At 43.8% G+C, this 20,799-nt stretch overlaps 1 protein-coding gene across 12 annotated transcripts in view; it reads right to left on the bottom strand.

The window, feature by feature from the left end:
• Nucleotides 1–20,799, bottom strand: part of LOC309889846 (transcription factor 4) — a 177,147-nt gene that overhangs the window by 114,565 nt on the left and 41,783 nt on the right. For 11 of the 12 annotated variants that reach the window (XM_082782950.1, XM_082782949.1, XM_082782948.1 and 8 more), the window contains 2 exons: nucleotides 6,824–6,885; nucleotides 4,704–4,800 (listed from right to left, as the gene is read on the bottom strand). The exons of the other annotated variant lie outside the window; for it this stretch is intronic. In XM_082782950.1, coding sequence (XP_082639076.1) covers nucleotides 4,704–4,800; nucleotides 6,824–6,885 — 159 coding nt within the window. The remainder of the gene's footprint in view (nucleotides 1–4,703; nucleotides 4,801–6,823; nucleotides 6,886–20,799) is intronic. 12 annotated transcript variants of the gene reach the window in all.

Here is a 20,799-nt window from a genome sequence, read left to right as displayed (position 1 = left end):
AAATGTAATCTCATTTTAGGAAATGTTGAAATCATTTCTGCAGAAGGTTAAAAAAATAATAATCAGGCTGAGTCAGATACACAGCATGGAAAATTTCATCCCAAATGTTTATAGTTTAGCAATTGAAAGCAAGGCCTTATAATGCTGTGTTGGGTAAACTTAACTAATCTGCAAAAATTCCAGTTCTACTTATAATAACAGTAACAGAATCAAAGCTGTCCGGATTAAAAGCAAATACCACAGCAATATTCATATGGAGACAAGTGCTATCATAGCATTAAAAATAATATTAAAATTTGGCATATACACAGAGTATCCAATGAACTCAGGATGTTTTCCAGACAGTAATTTATCAAATCGCACAATATCCCTGCAAAATATACACTGCGCATTCTTCAGACAGATAAATAGGAAGGCTCCTTCGAGTACAAAGACATTCGGCAACTCGCTAAGCAGCAGCCGGGCAGCGGAGCCAAGCTGCTGGGAACACCAGCTGGGAGCAAGCACCACTCCCAGCACCAAGCAGCCCAGCTGCACCTCCTGGCATGGTCAGGGCTCGGTCACTTAACCGCGAGAAAACACCACCTTCTCAGAAATAACAATGCAGAGAGGAAAAAAATCCGACTGGGAGGTTTTTTAAAAGGAGGGAAGAATCCATAGGTGAAAATATTTGTTTTGTGATACAACCGCCTCTGGAAAATCCAAGTGCCAGCCCTCCAAAAAGCATGGCAAGCAAGCGATTGTGTAACAGCACAACCCCACACCGCGCAGGATCAATTCGAAGTAGACGATTAGGAGGGAAAAAAGTTGAAATTCTTTATTTTGCATTTAGCAATAGAGATTTGTCTTCACATACCAGATCACTGACCAACTCCTATAAAAATTGAGAGGTACATTCAGTGAGCTTATGTCCCTTCAGAGTCTCACAACAGTATCAGAAGTAAAATATCCACCTTCTAGCACTGCAGGCAGTGAGTGGGGTGGGACCTTTTTCAATAAGGTATCAAAGTCACTACTTTGAACACTAGAAATATTACAGGTGGAGGGGAGAAGCACACAAACCGTCCATGCCGCCAAATAAAATATTTTTGCTCTTTTCTATTTTCATGTCTATTACTTCCATATTTTCTATTTCCATTATCTCTTTTCAGAAGTACTATACCTAACACTTAATCAAGTCAGGGACAATTTTCTCGTGGAGTGTTCCCCATGCCCTCTGTCACCACAGCTGAGAGCACCCACAGCACATCCCAGCACACCGGGCTGCGGCAGCTCCGAGTGGCACAAACCTAAATACTCCTGGTAGGCAAACCAAGGAGAGGAACTGAATTACAACAACCCAGCAGCTGTCACAGTACGACCACAGTAACCAAATCAAAATATCAACCACCAGCCCAGATGAGACTCGAAGGTCACCACGCAAGCCAGCAGCTTTCTTCAACAGCACCCAAAACCTCAGCGTAATCCTTGCAGTGAAATGCTACTTTAAGCTACAAGGGGGTTAGAAACAAGTTACTGTACATTGGTAAACGATACTGATACAATGTACTAGCAAAATATCCAAAGTAGCAAGAGAGAAAGTGCTCACCAAGGACACAGGTGGAAATGGAGAGGCAACAAGAACCAACGCCATGCCCGCTGCAGCTATCAGCCCACGCATGTTTCATTTCTGGGCCAAGCGAGTACTCTTTGGTTACTCTTACAACAAAACCAAAATACCCAGTAGAGTACCTGGACTTCAGAAATGCACAGGAGAAGCTGTGTTTGAAAACACACAGGCAGTAGTTTAAGGAAGGATTTGAGAAACGGTGAGCAACGCAAGGAGCTCTGCAGCTTCACCTGCTCCTCACCACGCAGCCGGCCCTGAAGCCTGAGGCACAGGCTGCCTGCTAGATGCCAGCCACAGCAAAATGTGTGTTAAAAATAAGCATCTGGAGAATAAAACACAACGTAAGCCCTCATTTAAGCACACCCACTCCCTGCAGAGGTTTGTGGTTCACAGATTTTAAGGAATGAACACCCCAGCACGGTGAGTGTGACAGGGAGGCGCTCATCTGGCCCAGCTCTGAGGGAGAGCAGGGCCTGGCCGCCTGCAGCCCCGTCCCATTCCCACCTGGGACTTTTGGGGTCTTTTCCATCCATAAAGACAGCACCAGACCTATCCAGACCACTGTCTGGGACACAAGCAGGGGGTCAGCAAATGAAAAGCTGCAAAGATTCAGGGGATGTCGGTGTTAACAGCACTGAGCTGCTCTAAAACCGGCACGAGAGCAGAAGCAGCAGCACATGAGATCGAACTGCCATTTGTGGTTCTTTTCTGTGAAACATATTAACCATATAGCTATCTAGCCTGTTTCTGATTTAAGCATTACTAATAATTTCTTACTCGTAAAGACAAGACATTTAATCAATGTACCAATTATGCTATTTAAGAGCAATAAAACCAGAGGTGACATGAAGGCCTCACTGCTGCCACACCCCTCATGTTAGGAGCAGCTTCGTTCGAGTCAGGAGCATGCACCAGTACGAAACCGGTTCAAAATGGATGATAATCAGGCTCTATCAGTTGCCAAGAGAAATAACAGCATGAAAAGAAAGTTACTGCCTGCTTGTGGAAGTGCAAGTCATGCTATACCAGCAGTTATGGGGACCTCTCCTTCAGAGGGTTCAAAGTCCTGGGGTCAGGACACCTCTGCTAAACAACAACATGCATTATTCATCACAGCAATATTTATAATACTCCCCAAATCACAGATTCAGGTGATCAGCATGGGTTTACAAGTGTCACACAGCCCAGCAGAGGTACTCACAGCCCCATCTCCAGTCCCACACCACACAAAACGAAGATCCTGGCCAAGGATGCCCAGCAGAATTTCCACTGGAGGGAAATGTCCACATCACATCATCCCCACCTCCTCCAGATAAATGCCCCACATCGAGAAACACACCGACACCACGGCACAAAAGGGCATGGGCCCTGCCACCTCCGCTGCCTGACAAAATGGATTAAGAAGAGTCCACCCCAATTACCAGACAATTATGTTGAACTCAGCTGCAGGAGGCAGCTGATGGCCCCAGCAGCACACACACACACAATAGCACAGGCTTGCACATGTAACAACTTGAAAATTTCAAGTTGTATAAGCAGACAAAAGTTTCAGGGTGCTTCAGGAACACGAAATTGTAGGACACTGCCATGCTCCTAGCCCCTACCAAGGGCAGGAGAAGACATCTGGAGCACAGAGCCCACAGCTGGGCTAGCAGTGGTTGTGCAAACCTCTCCGCTGGGGACAACTGGGACTTGAACAACACCAAAATGGGGGATCCAAAATTTCTAAGAGTCCTACATGGCTTAATTCAGTGTGCCTCTGAACACGCTTCTAGAAAACAAACGTCTTAAACCAAGCGAAACCAGTATTTTCAGTAAGATTGGCAAAAACAATCAGACAGGAATGAGATTTTTCTGTAACCTAAGGGCAGGCAGAAGCAAGAGACACTTTTAAGTTCTTCAGATTCAAATTAAAGGTTAAACTTGAAAGCATCCCACAGCCCAGTGGGTTTCACAGAAGTGTGTGGCTATTTGTGAAGTGTCTCTGTGCACTACCTAAGCCCCATGGCGTGAGTTAAGAAGGGAGTGTTGAAATTTCCATGCTTTTTTTGGCTTATATTAGACCCTTTAAAACTGTTGTAACCATGTTTTGTACGTGAATACATACAAATGACTACAAGCTCCAACATTGTCCCATATGTTAAACAACTCACAAATATTTCCCAATATTAAAAGACAAGGCATATTTTAGGGACATATATTAGAGCTGAAGAATGATATATCACAGTTACAGCTCCATGTTTTTTTTGGCTTGCATTCAACCCTTTAAAGCAAAGCATTTGGTTAGTTCATTGACAACTGCAGAAGAAGGGTGTGATCTTGGCCAAGCGCAAACATTACTAATATTTTTACATCATATATTTACTTTAACCAAACTCATTTATCAACCGTAATTAAAGAAAGTAGCTATCATTCACTGACAAATAATTACAGCCTCGCTTCATACTGCTGCGGTGTTTGCTGCTAAAGCTAAATGGTTATTCAGGGGTGTCAAAACTTCCTATCATGGGGCGTGGGGCAGAAGGAGGGTCCCTGCCAAACGCCTCGGGCAGATCTCGCTGCTGTGAGCCGAACATGCTGCAGCCACCTTCATCTGCAACCCGGGAGCCTGCAGCTCGCAGGTCCCAGCAGGCAGCGACCCACCACGCTCCAAAACAAACAAGGGTTTCGGTGTCCCTCAGCAGCTATCTGTCTGTTCCCTTCTGTGAACATAGACTTCTAAAGCTTTCAGAAAGCCTTTCCTACTCTTCAAGTCCTGCTCAGGGCACATCCTTATTTTCTCTGCCAACCGGTCACATCTTAGAAAGGAAAGGCTGTGCCTTAGGACACATAGATTTACCTCCTTCAGCAAATAGTTACCACATCAGAAGTCATACCCCCCCCCTTACCAGAGGAAAACAGCCTGTTCAGTAAATGCAACTCATGTACGTTTTGTAATCATATGGAAGCTTTAAAAAAAAAGCATGTTCCCACCCTTATACCGAGTGCAATTGCCCCAAGAATGAGGATAAGGATTTTATACCCTCAGAATTTTATTTCTCGTTCATTAATTCCACTTCCAAAACCACAGTTAAGTTAGGAAATCGTTTCTTACTTTGTATTCTGGAATTGACAAAAGGAGGAGAGAGATTGTCGTGTGACCCGAGGTCTCTGCTCGCCATATGATCGTAGTGAGTCCCATCTCCATAGTTCTGTTAACAAAGTGGGAAAAAACAATTTTACGCATTTTTACAGCATTTTTCAAGACCTACAGGCCCATATTCCCCTTCTAAGTCTTAAGTCATCTATAAGAAATATTAGTCCTTTTATTGTTTTCCTCTATTGATTCCGCTGGAAGTGATGCGTTCCAGAGCGTATTTAAAGCTGTTTCAAATTTTTATTTTGTTAGCAATTGACTTTGGTTTGCTCTGTGGGTAATCCTGAATGGGCAACTGAGATGAGGTTCCTGGAGCTTTCTGCTGTGTAATGCAGCAAAAGGCCCTCTTAGCATGAAAATCTTCTTACCCATAACATAAAAAAAAAAAAAGGAAGAAGTATTTCTTTTAATGTTTTGCTTTTAAAATTTATTTCTATGTAGAAGTTTGCTCTCTGAATCACTTCGCTGCTATATGCGTGCAAGTGCCTATAAAACGAATTTCCAAGACTGTTACACAGTGGGTGTGGAGAATAACTTTATACTGAAAAATAACCCTCCGTGGTGCTAGTGCTTGTGCACACATTTCTCTAAGTGACCTGTGAGTGCCTGCTGCCCCTCCTGTGCTGGCCTGCGAGTATTTTTGGGGTGATCAGCAGCATCACAGTACCCACAGAGGAATGAATTTATCAAACCTTGGCAGGATCAGGCCCTAACTTTCAAAAACAGCCTGAGAGTAACCTTCCCCTCTCAGTCAGCAGATTAGCCAAATCTTAAAATTAACTGCAAATATTGGCCGCGCAGGGAGTTGTGTAATGTTTTGTTTCTTTGCTTCGGAAGAGCGCACAAGAAACTCATTCTCCCAGCGTGGAAACACCAGCATCACTTCACAAAAAGGGAAACAGAGAGAGGTCAGGCTGTTTGGGGTGTAACTCTGCAAGTTAATGCACAGCCTTGATTGAAAGTCCAGAATTCTCCCCAGGCTCGTGCTCTTTTCTTTCTATCGCAAAACTTAATTGTGCGCTCACATTCAAGTTTTTGCATGCATAAATAATTGTGTGTGCAAATTTAGAATTTACTTTTCAAAACATTTTTCCCCGGGAAGCAATACAAGTGTCAAGCGAAAAAAAAGGGGATAAAAATAAAAGTGACAGACGCGAGCGGTAATGACGTAATGGATGCTAAGCGGGAGGGAAGAAAAGGTGTCGGGCTTCCAGCCCTCGGTGGCAGGGCCAGGGTCCCTGCCGGGCAGCACCTGGGGACCCCCTTTGAACATGGGCACCTACCAAAAACCCACCCCGAGGGGAAAGACGGGCCCAAGGACGAGCAGCAAAAGCACTCGGGGGCACCAAGCAGCAGCCTGCGCTGCTCACCAGCCTGGCTCCTTCACGTTAATTAGAAAACAATTAAAAAGCAATTTAAACAAACTGGCTGAATAAGGGCATAGAGTGAGAGCTCAGCCACTTTTTGCCCAGCCTAAGAGTACTTCATGCCTTTGCAGGATGTAAACAGAAATAACGATCGTGACGCTGGAGCACCGGGCGTGCAGGGGGGCTCTGCACGGAGCAGCGCTCGGCCCCGCTGCAGCCCGAGATGGCTGAAGGGTCTGCACGGCTAAAGGGTCTCTAAAAGGGTCTGGGAGCTGGTGCTGTGAACACCAGCCTGCCCTCGGGGTCCCTTCCCCACCTCCTTGAGAAGCTGCGCTGCCTCGGCCCTCTTTGGGGGCATCAGCACCAGCCACCCCAAAAAAACCACCTCACTACAAAATGTTCAACACCAGCATTCGCTGCTCCATGGCCAGGTGGCTGCTACCACACCAGGCAAAATGATTAATTAATCTTCTCACTACCTGTTAGCAGCAGCGGAGCAGGTGCCAAATTCAATCACAGGATCAGGTTTGAATGCTTTTTTTTGCTTTTTTTTTTTTTTAAAAAAAAAAGGCAATTTTAAAGGGAACACAAGACCGCTGCCAACTTTGCATGCCCATTTCTCTGCACAATCAGGTGTAAAACTCGTATTTAAGATTGCAAATTTACATATGCAGGATGTCTGGTTTGGGGAAAAAGATTAGATATACTTACCCTGGATGGACTAGGATGTCCTGTATTCCCCCAGGACCCTGAGCTAGTTCTGTCTTCTACATCTAGGGACAAAAAAGTTCTTTAGGCTTTATTGCAATAATTCTTTCCTTTTGTATAGGCACTTTTAAATTAATGTTTCAAATTAATCTCCTGTTGCCTTTAATTAAGAATCAGGCACAGGGCTACTACGATGGTAGTGGCTTCTGACCCACTGCTTAAATTAACTCATTTAAATTCACAGCAGAAATGAACCGGACCCTCAGGAACCTGAGGTTTGAGCATAAAATTACTCCAGTGGCTCAGCGCTCCTCGCCGCTGAGGAGCGGCTGCATTCGACCACTTCGAGTCCTGCCAGAGCCTCCAGCACAAAACCAGGTATGGTCAAACAGTAAAAAACAAAATCTGAGAAAACAGAGCAACTGGGAAGTTCAAGTAAAGACGTATTTAGGGTGTTAACTCTCACCACCCTGGCGAGGCTACCATTTTAGAAAAACGTTTTGGCACAGAAAAGCACATTCCTAAAGCTCAGCACATAGCAGGTAGCTCGGGTTTGGCCTTCCCTGTTTAATACAAAATTCATTGCAATCGTTAGGAGACACACAGCATTTCAGACAGTCTGACAAAAATCACATCAAACATTTTGCATAAGGTGCTCTCCACATTTCATAATCCCCAGTATTTCTTCTGATGGTGGTATTTCCATTCCACTTTCCCCGGGTTTTTCCCAGTAAAAAATGAGATATTGTCAATGAAACCAATTTACTAGTATTAAACCTTCCTTGTGATGCTTCAAGGCTCCACATTTGTGGGAACAATGAAAAAAAGACATAGGACCTTTTTCACTACACACCCCAGCTGCTGAGGCCGTGTCCCATGGGTGCCCAACACAAGGCCGCGCACCTCAAGGCCGGAGGTCACCCCATGGCCCAGGAGAAGTCACTGACATCCACCTCCTGCAGGCCTGGCACCCTCTGCCCAGGAGATGTACACTTACACAACCACAGCCATCACAAAACCTCTACCAAAGCAAGTTTGGAGCCTCAAGAGACTTTCCTCTGGCCTAAAAATTGGATGGGTAGACGTACACCAGCAACCTCAGCACACGTTTCAGGGAAGCCTGCAAGTAATTCCACCAAAACCCCAGCTCACACCGGTGTGAATTCAGCTGAGATCACTCACACTCAACACAAACACATCCTTGAGTACCTTGATGGACCATATTGCTTTGTTTTTTTACATACTGTGTGCTAAATATCAAGGAATGTGCCTGGCGTCGATCTATAGCGTTATTGCACGTTTCAGTGCTATTTTCTAACTTACTCCCGTGTGCCCACCAGCACCCTAATGAAATAACAACCTTGCTTGCCTTTTGCCACGCACAAACAGTAGCTTTAATCTAATTGGAAAAAGATGCGTTTGTTGGTTTTTTTTTGCTGGTTGGAGAAACTCTGAGTGCTCCCTAAGACTACAAACACAAGAGCTACCTGCCCACCTGGTATTGCTTCAGCCACTCCTGGAGGAGTAGCGGGAACCTGAGTCGCCTGAGACACAGCTATGGTCATTAGCACTTCGAAATACAGGTGCTGTGACCAAATCTGGTTGGTTTCCAACATAAAAAAAAAAAAAAAAAAAAGTGTATAGTTTAATACTTTCCCTCAATTACAATTCCTATTATCTCAATAACAGATGAACGTGTTAATAGCACAAGACACTCTTAGGTAAATATTTAATTAAGCTCCAGAAAAAGAAAGAAAATGTGTATCATTTACCTGACAGATCAGATCAACCATTCTATTAGGTTAATTAGGCATATTTTTAAAAATCATTTGTGTTATGTAACAGGCAATTAACTCTGTAGAGCCCTGATCCATCGCCTGTTAAAAATCAATGGATATTATCCCATTGACTTTGATGGGCATCGCACCACCCTGGAGCACAGCTTCCAAAATCCATATTAAATCCATTAGAAAAATTAGCAAGAGAGACGCACACGCAGAGATGCTGACATCGTGCACATCCCTCAATATTTCCTACACCTCTTCGTGTACCCCAACACGCGTGCCAGGAGCAGTGCCGAGCCACCAAGGCCCCTTACACTGGTTTATGGTCAGGGCTAGGAGCAAGATTTGAGTGCTTTAGCAGGCTTTTTGGGCTGCCATACTGTACTTTTTATTTATATTTTAAGAATACAGATGCCGTGGTCTTGGGGCACGGCAATGAGTCACCTAAGCAAACACCTGAGAACTGCGTTTTGGGATCTTTTTGCACCGAGTGGCCCTAAGAACAGGCAAGAGGGGGATCACACGCAGCCCCAGGCACCCTTCCCAAGAAGGGAAAGGTTACTTATGGGCTTACAGTCAAACAGATGGTTTTGGGGAAGAGGTGAACCCTGCCCACTTCTCCTTTCTGGCACCCTTTGCTGTGTTATCCCCAATTCCTCCCTTGAGCCAAGGTGCCCATGGCCAGAGGGCACCATCAGATCCTTAAAATGACCCAGGAAGAACACATACCTCAGGGCTGGGTTGCTCTTTATCATTTGCTTTGCTTTAATTTGAGTCCATACAAAGCTCAAGTTCGCCCACCGAAGTTAAAAGTTCTGGACTCTGATCAGAAAATGACAAGCAATGGCTCTTGTGCCTTATCTTCAGGGGTCGTGTCTTAGCTTTCGACCAATTTTCTTTGTATTTAGACTTAAATGTGCAAACTACACTATATTACTCTGCAAAACATCAATGAGAAGGCTTAATTAAGTAACACTGACAGATAAATCCATTTCTTTCGCAGTAATCAAATCAAAGCAGGTTGACATAACACAGGAACTTAATACAGTTATTCCCTTGTAATTGGAAAAAGGCCCTTTACTTCTCATTAAAGCAATCTTCTGGGTATTGGCATAATAAGAAGGCTCAGGGCTTTAATACTGCCCTATAAAAGCCCCAAGATACAGACCCCTTAAGCAAACATGCCAGATTATCTAATTCCTTGATCACAGTGGAACATGTAGTTATTGTTTTAAACTACTAATTCTTTATCTCGGCTACAGTCAAAAAAGAAGGAACTTGGTCTCAAACACATCAGGGAGCCCTATAAAAACCTAAGCCAGAGCTGAAGAATAAGATGTATTAAGATTTTTTATTTTTTTAAAAAAAAGAACACTAGCTCTTTAGCTGGGAAATCAGGAGCTTACTAGGACGAAAACTAGTGTTAGAAATAGAAAAAAAAAATAATAATTTTACTGTGTTTGTAGATTTGCCAAGAAATATTCTTTTTCCTGCATTTTCAAGTGGAATTCCCATTTACCTGTGTGATACACCCAGAGCTCTCAGCCCTTCCTTCTGCCTGTGGCCACAAAGGGGTTATACAGTGGGGTAAAACACAGGAGCACTCAATAAATAGATGGACATCTGCACCTTGCCTCTCTATCTCAGTTAAAAATATTCTTTCAGCATGATCCAGCGAGCTATCGACAGGCCAACCCAGCTAACTTCTGTCCCCCTCTAAACGGAGCTCAAACCAACAGCACTTCTCCCTCCGACGAGAAGAAAAAGCCCCAGTAATTGCTACCTAGTTAATCTAGCCTGGATTGCTAATAATTTAGCATGGCAGATCTTACAAATCTTTTTGCAGTCCCCTAAACCTAACGCTGGGAATTTATTAAGTACCCCGTGAGGACTGCCACTTAGGTAATTAGGACACCGAAGCCCTAATGCCACCAAAGTCAACGCAGAAATCTCCAGTGACTTCTTCTCAGCGCTTGGGTTTATCCCACAGTGCACGAACTTGGACACATATGTAATTTTCTCCAGAATCTGGCTCGTGTAAATTAACCTCACTTAATCAGAAGCACAAGGCAACGCGACGTTACCAAAAGCAAATCCTCACAACCTGGGAAAGCAAATCCTGCGGATCCTAAAAGAGAGGCTGAGGCTGGCTGGATTCAAGCCCTGACACCTCTCTCGATGATCCTGAAGCACGAAGCAAGGCTTCTAGACCTTGGCTGTAACACCCAGTTCCTTCAAATTTTTTTTTGGTAAACATTTCATTCCCTTAAGGGCTTCCTAAAGGGAGGCGTGAGGCTTAGAAATTAATATATGCATATATTTTTCTGGAAATCCACCCTACTCTCAAAAAACCCTCCTCTTTGCAGGTATAAGCCAACATACTTGGGAAATCATCCAACACTATAGCAATAACGCAGGACAATAAATTAGATGACTCTGGAAAATAATTTCATTTGAGCCTCCCACCACTTCCAATAACGATTTCGAGCACGTACATGAAATCCTAAAATCACAAGCTAGAAAATGATATTCTCACACTCTACCCCAGTAAATGGCAACACTGATATCAGAATGGCTTGGGTAGGAAGGGACCTTAAAGATCATCTAAGATCACCTCTTCCCACCCTTCTCATGCTGTCATCCCTACTTCTGCCCACAAATTAAGTAACCTGATTACTATGCTCATGCAAGTAAATAGAGAGGCACCCATTACATACATTTATTTTTTTTTTTAAGAAATGCTCAAATAAAGAGAGCCAAAAGGGCAAATTCAGTTTGTTTTCATTGGCTGAACCTCCTTGCTTTGAAAGGACCCGGGTGAATTTTGGCTTCTGTGGGAGTTCCATTTGATTTGTATTTGATTTCAGTTAAGTCTGAAATTTCATCTTTCGTATTTTTGTTCGCCGAATCCAGAATAAATAATATTGCATGTTTAAACAGCAATATCCAGAGAAGCAGCACAATCGAAATCATGACTTTTAGAGAACGTGGTAACACAGTAGCTGCATGAGCAGCCTGTACTCAGAAGCATGCCCGTGAAAAATCTGGCCTTTACCCATCAGTTTCAGAGCAAGAAATACAGAATTGTTTCTTTAACTTTTCTTTAACTTAGTGCTAGGGCCATGTATTCTTTGAAAGGGGCTGAATAAACGACAGAGCAAGCCAAAGATAATTCCTGAAGACCGATAATTTCGTGCAAGTGCAAAATAATATTGATATAGTTACTTGTGTTAGTAGCTCAGAAATAGAACTGTGTTAGAAATCCAAAAATCCTGTAACAAATTTGGAAAATATTTTAACACTCAAGAGCACAAAAATGCTTGAAATGACATTTTATCCTTTGTGACCAACTAGAGCACGCGTTTCACAGATGCTAAGTGCCGTGCTCTTGAATTTACCTATGCAGCAAATGGGATCAGTTATGGACGACTAGAGCAAAAGGGAAGTCTCCCAAGAAGTTGTTGGTGAAAGCAAATTACTTAATATGATTTCCCAAAGCCAAAAGGCAACATACTGTACTCAGAATTAATACATTTGCTTAACCTCCCTTAAAATGGCGTAATGTGTTTGCGCTGGGGGAAGGTGCCAAGGAAAAGGGTGTTAAAAAAGCAGTGCTCGTCCTGCATGTGAGGAGTGGGCGTCTTCCCGGACGCCGTGCTTGGGTCGAGGGTTGCTGGCTCAGACCGTTGTTTCATTTGTAGCATCATAAAATCAGAGTAACATGTTATATGCTCTGACCTCCCCAAAAGACAGAGGGCAAAGATGACACCAGAAGGATTGCAATGGAAAGTCTGGCAGTGAAGATGCTACAAAAAATGGCACAAAAACACACAAAAAAGGTACCCAAGGCAGCTAAGAGGAGCAGGAGTGACAGTTCAGGAGTAGGTAGCCCACGTTTACTGGGGAAAGTACATTCGAAAATATGAAAATCCCTCCCTAGACAGGCTTTTGTGGTGCTGGTTTTGGGGTGACAGAACAGAAGAATAATAAAAGCAGGTTGGGTGAGTGGTATGAGCTGATCTCTGAGGGCTTCAGCACTAAGGTCCTTGAGGAAAGGAGTTTGGATAAAGGAGAAACAGGAAGGGTATGGACTACAAATAAAACCACCACCTTTTTCATCATTATAATTTTACCATAGACAACCAAAGATACAGTTTATTTGCTAAAAAAATATATACATAAAGTAATAATTATGCCCATACGTTGAGTGTGTATGGCAAGTGGTCTATTTGCAAAATACACACTTCACTTCTGAAGCCAGCCAGTACAACCTGACCTGTATCAGAAACCCCTTTTATATGCTAACCCCGAGTATTTCCCCTAAAGAGCCTGCCAACTGGGTTGATTTGCTAACATGAGCTAAAATACACAGAACAGTGAAGGAAGAGACAAATATCTTAAAATTCCACTTTTATCTTCAAGGAAAAAATAGCATATTAACCCAAAGTAATTTTATAAGGGATTTAGCAGTCAAAATATCTTCAAACTAGAAGGAAGAGGACCGCGATCTCTACACAAGAGAGATTTGTGTACGCACCACAGTAATGTTTGATTAGCATTTCCCATTGTATGAATTACAGTTGTGTCAAAAATGAGAAGGGTGGGAAAAATCCGAGACTCTAATTATGATTACCATCCGCAGACAAGTATGATAAACAGATACCTCGGGATCGCTATTACCCCTTTGTGCTCTGAAGCACCTTACAAACAGCGTGTCAGATACTGCTAATACAAATTAAGTTAAACAAACCCATCTTGTGGATTGAGACCTTTTCTGCTAAGCGTTTGATTTTCCAAAAGAATGTTTTTTGTTTTTGTTTTTTTTTTTCCTCGGAGCATTACGGCTGAAGAACTCAATAACAAATGAGCCGAGCGGAAAATGACAAAGTACAGAAGGAGGATTAAAGGCCAGCAGATGAAGGGAAGAATAAAAGTTGGTCACCTGGACATTTCGTATGCTAAAGGACTGGCAAGTTGAAAATGCAGATCCATTGATGCAAGGCTTTTTGAAGATTCTGAGCTAAATATCATCAGGACGTGATAAATAAATAGACGGGGGGGGGATCTGGAAGAAGGGCTGCATGAATCTGGAAGGTGACTGGAGAAGTCAAGGACTGACTTCAGCGAGAGAAAGGAGTCAGGAGATGGAGGCACGAACAAAAGCACAGACTGCAGGGCCCTGGAAGCCGGGGAAGAAAACTTCACTCCGACGCGGGAAGCAGCAGAGGATGTTGACAGACTGCGGCACAGGATGGGGGAAGTTGCACAAAGCTCAGGCAACAGCTCGGTGAGGGAAGAGGAGCGCACAAACAGCGACGCCGTGCACCTCCAGCATCAAGTTGCATACAATTAGCCTTTCCGTGAGAGCAATGTAAAGAAAGCACAGGCTCAAAATGGGAAAAACTCTACAACTTATTTGATAAACAATTTACTATTGGTTTGCTCAAGGGATTAGATACAAAGCTTTAGGTTTTTTTTGTTTTGTTTTTTTTCTTCCAAGGAAATAGGACCAGCTGCCAAATATATACAATACACTTCAATAGCTTCTGTTAAAGCCACAAATAATTGGAAAATTCATTCGAATCAGATGGTCATTTTACTTTACGCCTGGATTTTCACAGTCTATACAAATACCCGCGGACAGTCTGAGGCACCACTTGACAGCACTTGCTATAAGACATCAACAGGGTAAACAACCTAAACTGTTCTCCATCTTAATATTCATCACAAAGGACTGCATTATCCCGCCTTCGGATGAGGTCATAAAACCTCACATTGTGTTTTCCACAGTTACATAAGCTATTTTCTAACACACATACGACAGCCTTTCTGCCTGTAAGGACAGCCGACTTTCACGTATCCATGCCATTTGCATAACTCCGGCATTTAATCAGCTCCTATCAGATCTGATGAAACTGTAAGCAGACAGTACAATAAAGTTTAAGGTACTGGGTTGCCAAGTGTTGTAACGCCCTTTGCAGCTCATCAGGATACTCTAGGTTTGATGTTGTCCTGGTTTTGGATCGATTTAGGGTTGAGAGTGCTGTGCTGGACACAGGGTCCGAAGCAAGATGTTTGATTGATTTTAACCCGAGAGGACACATTAGTAGGAAAGCATCTATTTCTTAGGACTCTTTCAGTTATAGAGTTCATAAAACAGTGTTTAATTTGTATGTTTGTAGATAATCTATACTAAAGTACTTAATTTTACCTGAATCCCATACATGCATTCTACACTGCATCCTAGAAATATTTAGGGGCAGATTACTTCCACTCTCCTTGTGTTACCAGATTATGAAGGTCTCGGTATGAAGCAACGGGGCATTTGACTTCCAAACTAGCAGTCGAAGCCAAGAGGTGGTGGCAGACATTTGATTAAAATCCTGATTATGGCTTAGTGGAGGACTGGTTACCGTTCGGTCAGAGGTTGGACTCGGTGATCTTGGAGGGCTCTTCCAACCTAGATGTTTCTGGGAGTTCTGCGTTGAGTTTAAATCGACGTTTTTGTTTTGTGCATTCGTGCAGCCTATGGAAGCATGGGCTTTCCATGGAAAATCCGCATGCAGCTCCAACATCCTGACGTTCTGTGAGACAGCCGTGTGCTAACATGCTATAAACAAAGCACATGGGCTTGTGGAAGAGAAGAATCACAGAAACGCGGCTTCGCTGCCCAAGCCAAATGAATGATTTCATGTTTAGCCACGTAAGATGAGCTCTTTCAAGAACCCAAGCTTCAAGGAGTGTCATTAGCCTGATACACAGATGACATTTCTAAGAAGTGATGCACACTTGCACAGTAACACTCCGAGTTGTTATATGAAGAAGTTGGCACTCCGTATCCGAAGTTTTTCCAGCAGAGCAGTAATACCATGATGCACGTTTTACTGTGCCATGAAACATTAGGTAAATTTGTGCTTTAGTCATGAAAACTAGACAATTCCTGAGGTTTACACCTGTAGGATTTATTACCCACAGAAGGACCCCAAAGCCTTTTGATAGAGCAAAGACAGGCACGGAGGACGTGCGAGTAGTGACAGCTCCAAACGTTGGATTTAATTTAGCTCCTAATTAACAAAAATACACGAAGAGTTGGATTCACAAGGAGCACCCCTCTCCCAAATTGCTAAAATAAGCTGAATAATTGTAGGGAACAGCATCTAATAATTCACTGATTGGTTCCACTGCGTTGGGAACCTCGTTAAGCATGGGCAGTGCCGCTGCCATACATCGCACCCTCCTGGGGAGGGCTCCGGGGGCACCCTCAGCTTAATCCAAGAACTTCTGTAAAAACCAGGGTCCTGGCATCTAAATAGGGCTGGATGGGGTCTGGCACAGATCTCCAGCTCACCCTGAGACCCGATTCCACAAGCAGACCGTGCAGGAAGGTTTATGGTAAAGGCACGTAGGTGCAAGGTACATCTAGGGACTTTTCCTACCTATTAATAAAAGATGCAAATATTTGTTATCACTCGTGCAGTTTCACTTTGACCCAAACCGTCCCTAACTGTTAAAGTTGACTGGTGACTTTGAGGGTGCAAAAACAAATAAATGAAAGCCATAATTAGTGGAGGCAATCCAGAGGGCTTAAGGCCTCTTTTCTGCGAGGTCTGGAGGCAGAAGCGAGCTCGCAGCAGCACGGGGAAGGGGTCGGCTCCTCACCCCTCTGCGCTGGGGGCTTCCAGCTCCTCACCACTGCTTTGGGGATCACTGCATCTCCAGCAGGACCCCTGCCCATGACACAAGGGATGAAGGCTGGCTTGGGTCATTACACAGGAAAAAAAACCCTAAAAACATGCAAACTTCTTTCTGTTTTGGGTGGGGAATAAATTCAGGGATCGCTAGTTTGCGTTGAGCGGATGGCTCGGGATCGCGGGCGCATCTGCTGGGGCCATTTCTGTATACACTCCGCTGCGATGCCGTTATCGAAACCAGATTTTGTTGCAGAGCACACCAGCAGCTGGGTTCTGTACCTCTCTGGCCAGTACATGACTGGTTAATTCCCAATATTTATGTTTCTTGGAAACAGAAAGATTAGTGAGGAATGTGTAACTGGAAAAGGCGAAGGTTTTTTTCTAAAAAGAGGGAAAAACAACCAAAAAACAACCTCCACCAGTCCAGATCGTCCAACTGGCTGTTGCAAAAGTCACAAATTAGATGGACGACAAAAGAAATGATCCCGTCCTGATTGCAAACCATGCAAAGCCGATGAAAGGCAAATCAGATGGAGACAGAAGAAAAATCTCTAACGAAACGACAGGACATTTTCTGCCACACTTGTAGTCTTTGGAGAACAGCGCTTTAATTTTAAGTGTACTTTAGAATGACTTCATCTATATGAAAATGCCATTAAAACTGCCCTGGATGTATTTGCATTTAAAGTGCATTACGACAGCCTGTAGCCAACACTTGCTATTTACCGGACCCCTCGCTATCGCAGGATGAGCCGTGTGTTTCTGGGCACCGAATATGAACTGACAAGGGAGAAATCCACCAGAAATCAATGCTACAGACATTTTAACTGATCCATCATGCTGTAGTGAGAAAGGATTTTCCAGGCAAGGGAGTTTATTACAGTTTCAAGGCCATGCTGTGACTTCACCTGACTTTAATCCTCTCTCTTTCGAGCAGCCTCTGGCAGAAGGACAGACCGCTGGTTCGACTGGGAACGGGCTGGGGATGGAAACCACCAAAATTCATGCACAAGTGGTGCTGGTGCAGGTCTGGGCTTCCAACAGCCACCACCTCCCACAAAGCTTCTTAAAATGCATTTGCCATCAAAGTTGGAAATCGGAATGGGATCGATTTGGTGGCCAAGGAGGGGCTCTGGCTACGGACCTGAGCAAACCGCTGGCAGATGCGAATTTTTTCTTTCCACACTCGCACACTTGAATTTGCAAGGAGAGAAAGGTCAGGAGGGAGACTCCTTGGTCCCAAGGAAGGCCTCAGACTGAGCCTGCAATTTTGCAACTCCGCAATGTTCAAAGAAAGCTTCCTTCCTTTGATTTCTGTTTTTAGTTTTCATGGTGTCTTAACCTCAGCTCATGGCTTTTGTTTGTTTGTTTTTTGTTTGTTTGTTGGTTTTTGGTGTGTTTTTCTTTTTTTTTTTCTTTCAACTGCAAACAAGAGTTAGAAGTTTCCCCTTGATTCAGGGCAGAAAAGAAATGCTGGGATAATTGCATCATTTTTCCTCTGGCCCAATCTCGTGGTGCAATGTCAAGTTGGCACCACGACACAGGAGGCTCGCAATGCTCTGCTGACTGCAGCTCTGGTTCTCTTCCCACTGCTTGTACCTTTTCAGGCCCAGATCACTCACAACTCCTCACTTCATGAACAAGAAATCCCAGGTAATGGTACCACGTGTGTAAGGCACCTCCTCACGGGGTCTCTAGTGAGATTTCCATCTTTTGTCTTAAGTTTTAATGTACGTTATACGCAGAACTAAATACGAGAGCATCCATTAATTAAATATGCATCTGGTCAAAGGTTTTTGGCTCGCATCAAGGGAGTAGTTCATACTTTAAACACATGTCCTGCAGGAGGAGGACATGTCAAATCAGTTTGAAACCAACTCCAACAGTTTCAGCTCACCAGCAGCCTCCCAGTTCACCCAAACCACTTTGTAATGGAAAAGAAAAAGCATGTGCAGTCCAACTCTCAAAAAGAGAGACATACACCCATGTTGTTTATCTTAATCGGACACATTTGGGGATTAAAATACAAAGAAAGGAGCAAAACGCTTCATGCGATTTTCACCATTCAATATTTACAAAAGGAAGTCTATTTTTCTTCAATGTCGCCACTAATTAGCGGTGATGCATTTTGATTTGGGGCCTACGTAGCAGAACTAAGCTCCCTTTTCTCACCCCAAGCTGTCCAGGACCAGCCACGTGTTTCCTACACCCCTGTGGTTTGCTCAGGTACTCCAAAACGGGAGGGCAAGAGAGCAAAACGACTCCTGAACGCCTCGCTGCTGCCACATCACCACTATCCAAGCCTTCCCCGCTGCCACCCAGCAAGTCTTTCTCCAGAAAACGAACACAATGCACTTGCAACATCCAGACAAGGGAACAGTATAAACAGGTTATGATGACAACTGAATCGGATGCGTAATGCTTTAAGTGTCTACTAATTCTGCATTGTAATAGAAAAGCTTTAAAAAAAAAAAAAAAAGCATGACATCCGCATGAATGCCAAATTAATTCATTATGATCAGCGCTACCACAATGAACACCAAATTAATTCATCACTGCAGAATACACAGAGCACTACCCACTCGTTAGGCTTGCTGACGACAATACAGGGATGACAATCCTCGCCGAACAGCCGCAGGAGGTCACAGGTACCGCTGCCTTGCCCGCTCAGGAGCAATCTTGCACGTGGACACGGATTTCAGCCACCTGCCCCAATACGTGGGTTGCTTTCAAATACAGACCCTGAGCATGGCCAGCTCCAGCACACGTTATTCCCTAGTATATAAAGAATTAGCAACGATGCTTCCTTTCTCCAAACCAGATCATTCCAGGAACACTCAAGGCTTTGTCTTTTTACAGGATAATAAGGAATACCCCAAATAAATCTGCTCCAATTCCTCTGTCTTCACCATCTCTCCTGTATAGCTTCTGGGATCCAACATTAAGGCTGTTAGCAAGGTCTTTTCGCTGGACTCTTGAGTCAACTGCATTTGACAAAACTCAAGTTTGAGAAATTGTTTTGCGCTTTTGGAAAGTTTCCACTCCTCCAGGAACAGCTGAGGCATGGCTGCAAGCCTTGAAGCTTGTGCCAGGGATAACTTACATAATGGCAGCGTTTGATTTTGAACTGAGAGATCACTGAGAGAGGGGCTCTTGAAGCCTCCTTCATCTCCCACCTTCTGAGGCGCTGCCCTTTGCTCAGGCAGCATCTGCTATTTTTCAGCCTGGCCATATGCTCGGAAGAAACTTACGGGGCTTCGAGTTTCTCGCTGTTCCCAAAAAGGCCCCAATAACTTTGCAAGGCAACTCAGAAAAAAAAAAAAAAAAAAAAAAAAAAAAAAACCAAACAAACACAAAAGCCACCTGTAAGGAAAGGATGGAAACCGTTTCAGCAGCTGGTCCTCCTTGCTGGACTCGAGGCCCAGATGTCTACCCAAACCCAAGATGAAATTACTCCTCCCAACGTTATGGAAAGCAGCAGCTCCAGCAGGGAACGATGCCAAGAGGAGAAGTTCCAACGTGTTGCTGGAAATCCTGTCCTTAGCTCGTCATTCAAGTCTCCTGTTTAAATCACGGGGACTTTGGAGAACACTGCTGAGAACTCAACCTGTGAAAGAGTCCATAGCTTTCTAAAAGCTGTTTTTAGCTAATTCTCTCCTCTTCCATTACTTTTTCCACCATTAAGAAAGAAATCGACCTTCAAGAGCTACGGTAGCCTTTGAAATGAAGGTACAGCACTTAAACCTGCAGAGATGGGAAGCTGTTCAACGTGTCCTCCATGGAGTGAGGCAATTTATTCAAGGTCTTGGTGGAGCACACTACACCACTCCGATAAAATACTTCTTGCTGTTACGTTCCTTAAGGTTACAGAGTGGAAAAACAACCACAAGCTCAAGGAAGGGAAGTTTTACACCCACCATGTCTGGATGAAAGTCCTTCCCAGGACATCCTGCCTTGCTCTTAACTTCTGAATTTGCCAACAGAAGGGTTTTTCTAGAAGGGTTTTTCCAGCAGAATTGAGGGGAGAACTTTCATCTGTCCTCCCCCTCTCCCTTCACAGCACTTTGCTAAGCTAGAGAACACGAACCCAGCCATCACTTCCCAACCAAACCTGGCTACCTCCAAGGGTAGCGATGCCAGCTACGCTTCTCGTCTTAGAGGAGCTGGTTTTGAAACCAGAGCATTATGTCCTTTAGAGGATCCAAAGCTTATTTTCAGAAGTGCTGATACCAAGCAGACGTTTGTTGAAGAGACCATTGCAAGGGAAGGGAGTGCTAGTTCATTTCAGCACATCCTGTTTACAGCCTGTGCTACTTTCTAAGTCATTCAACCATGACAATTGTTGTCCTTCTGAATATGTTAATTGTGATATTTTTATACAGCTCCAGAACATATTTACAGACCACAGCAGACTTTCAACAACAATGAAACTTGTAAGCAGTAAATATAGGACAATCATCCAAAAACAACCAGCTATCCTTCAACACGTCTTGGCATTTGGGAC

Source organism: Aythya marila (assembly GCF_965140915.1).
Source record: "Aythya marila genome assembly, chromosome: Z".
In the NCBI taxonomy this organism is placed as follows: Eukaryota; Metazoa; Chordata; class Aves; order Anseriformes; family Anatidae; genus Aythya; species Aythya marila.
This window is presented reverse-complemented; position numbering and strand designations above follow the sequence as displayed.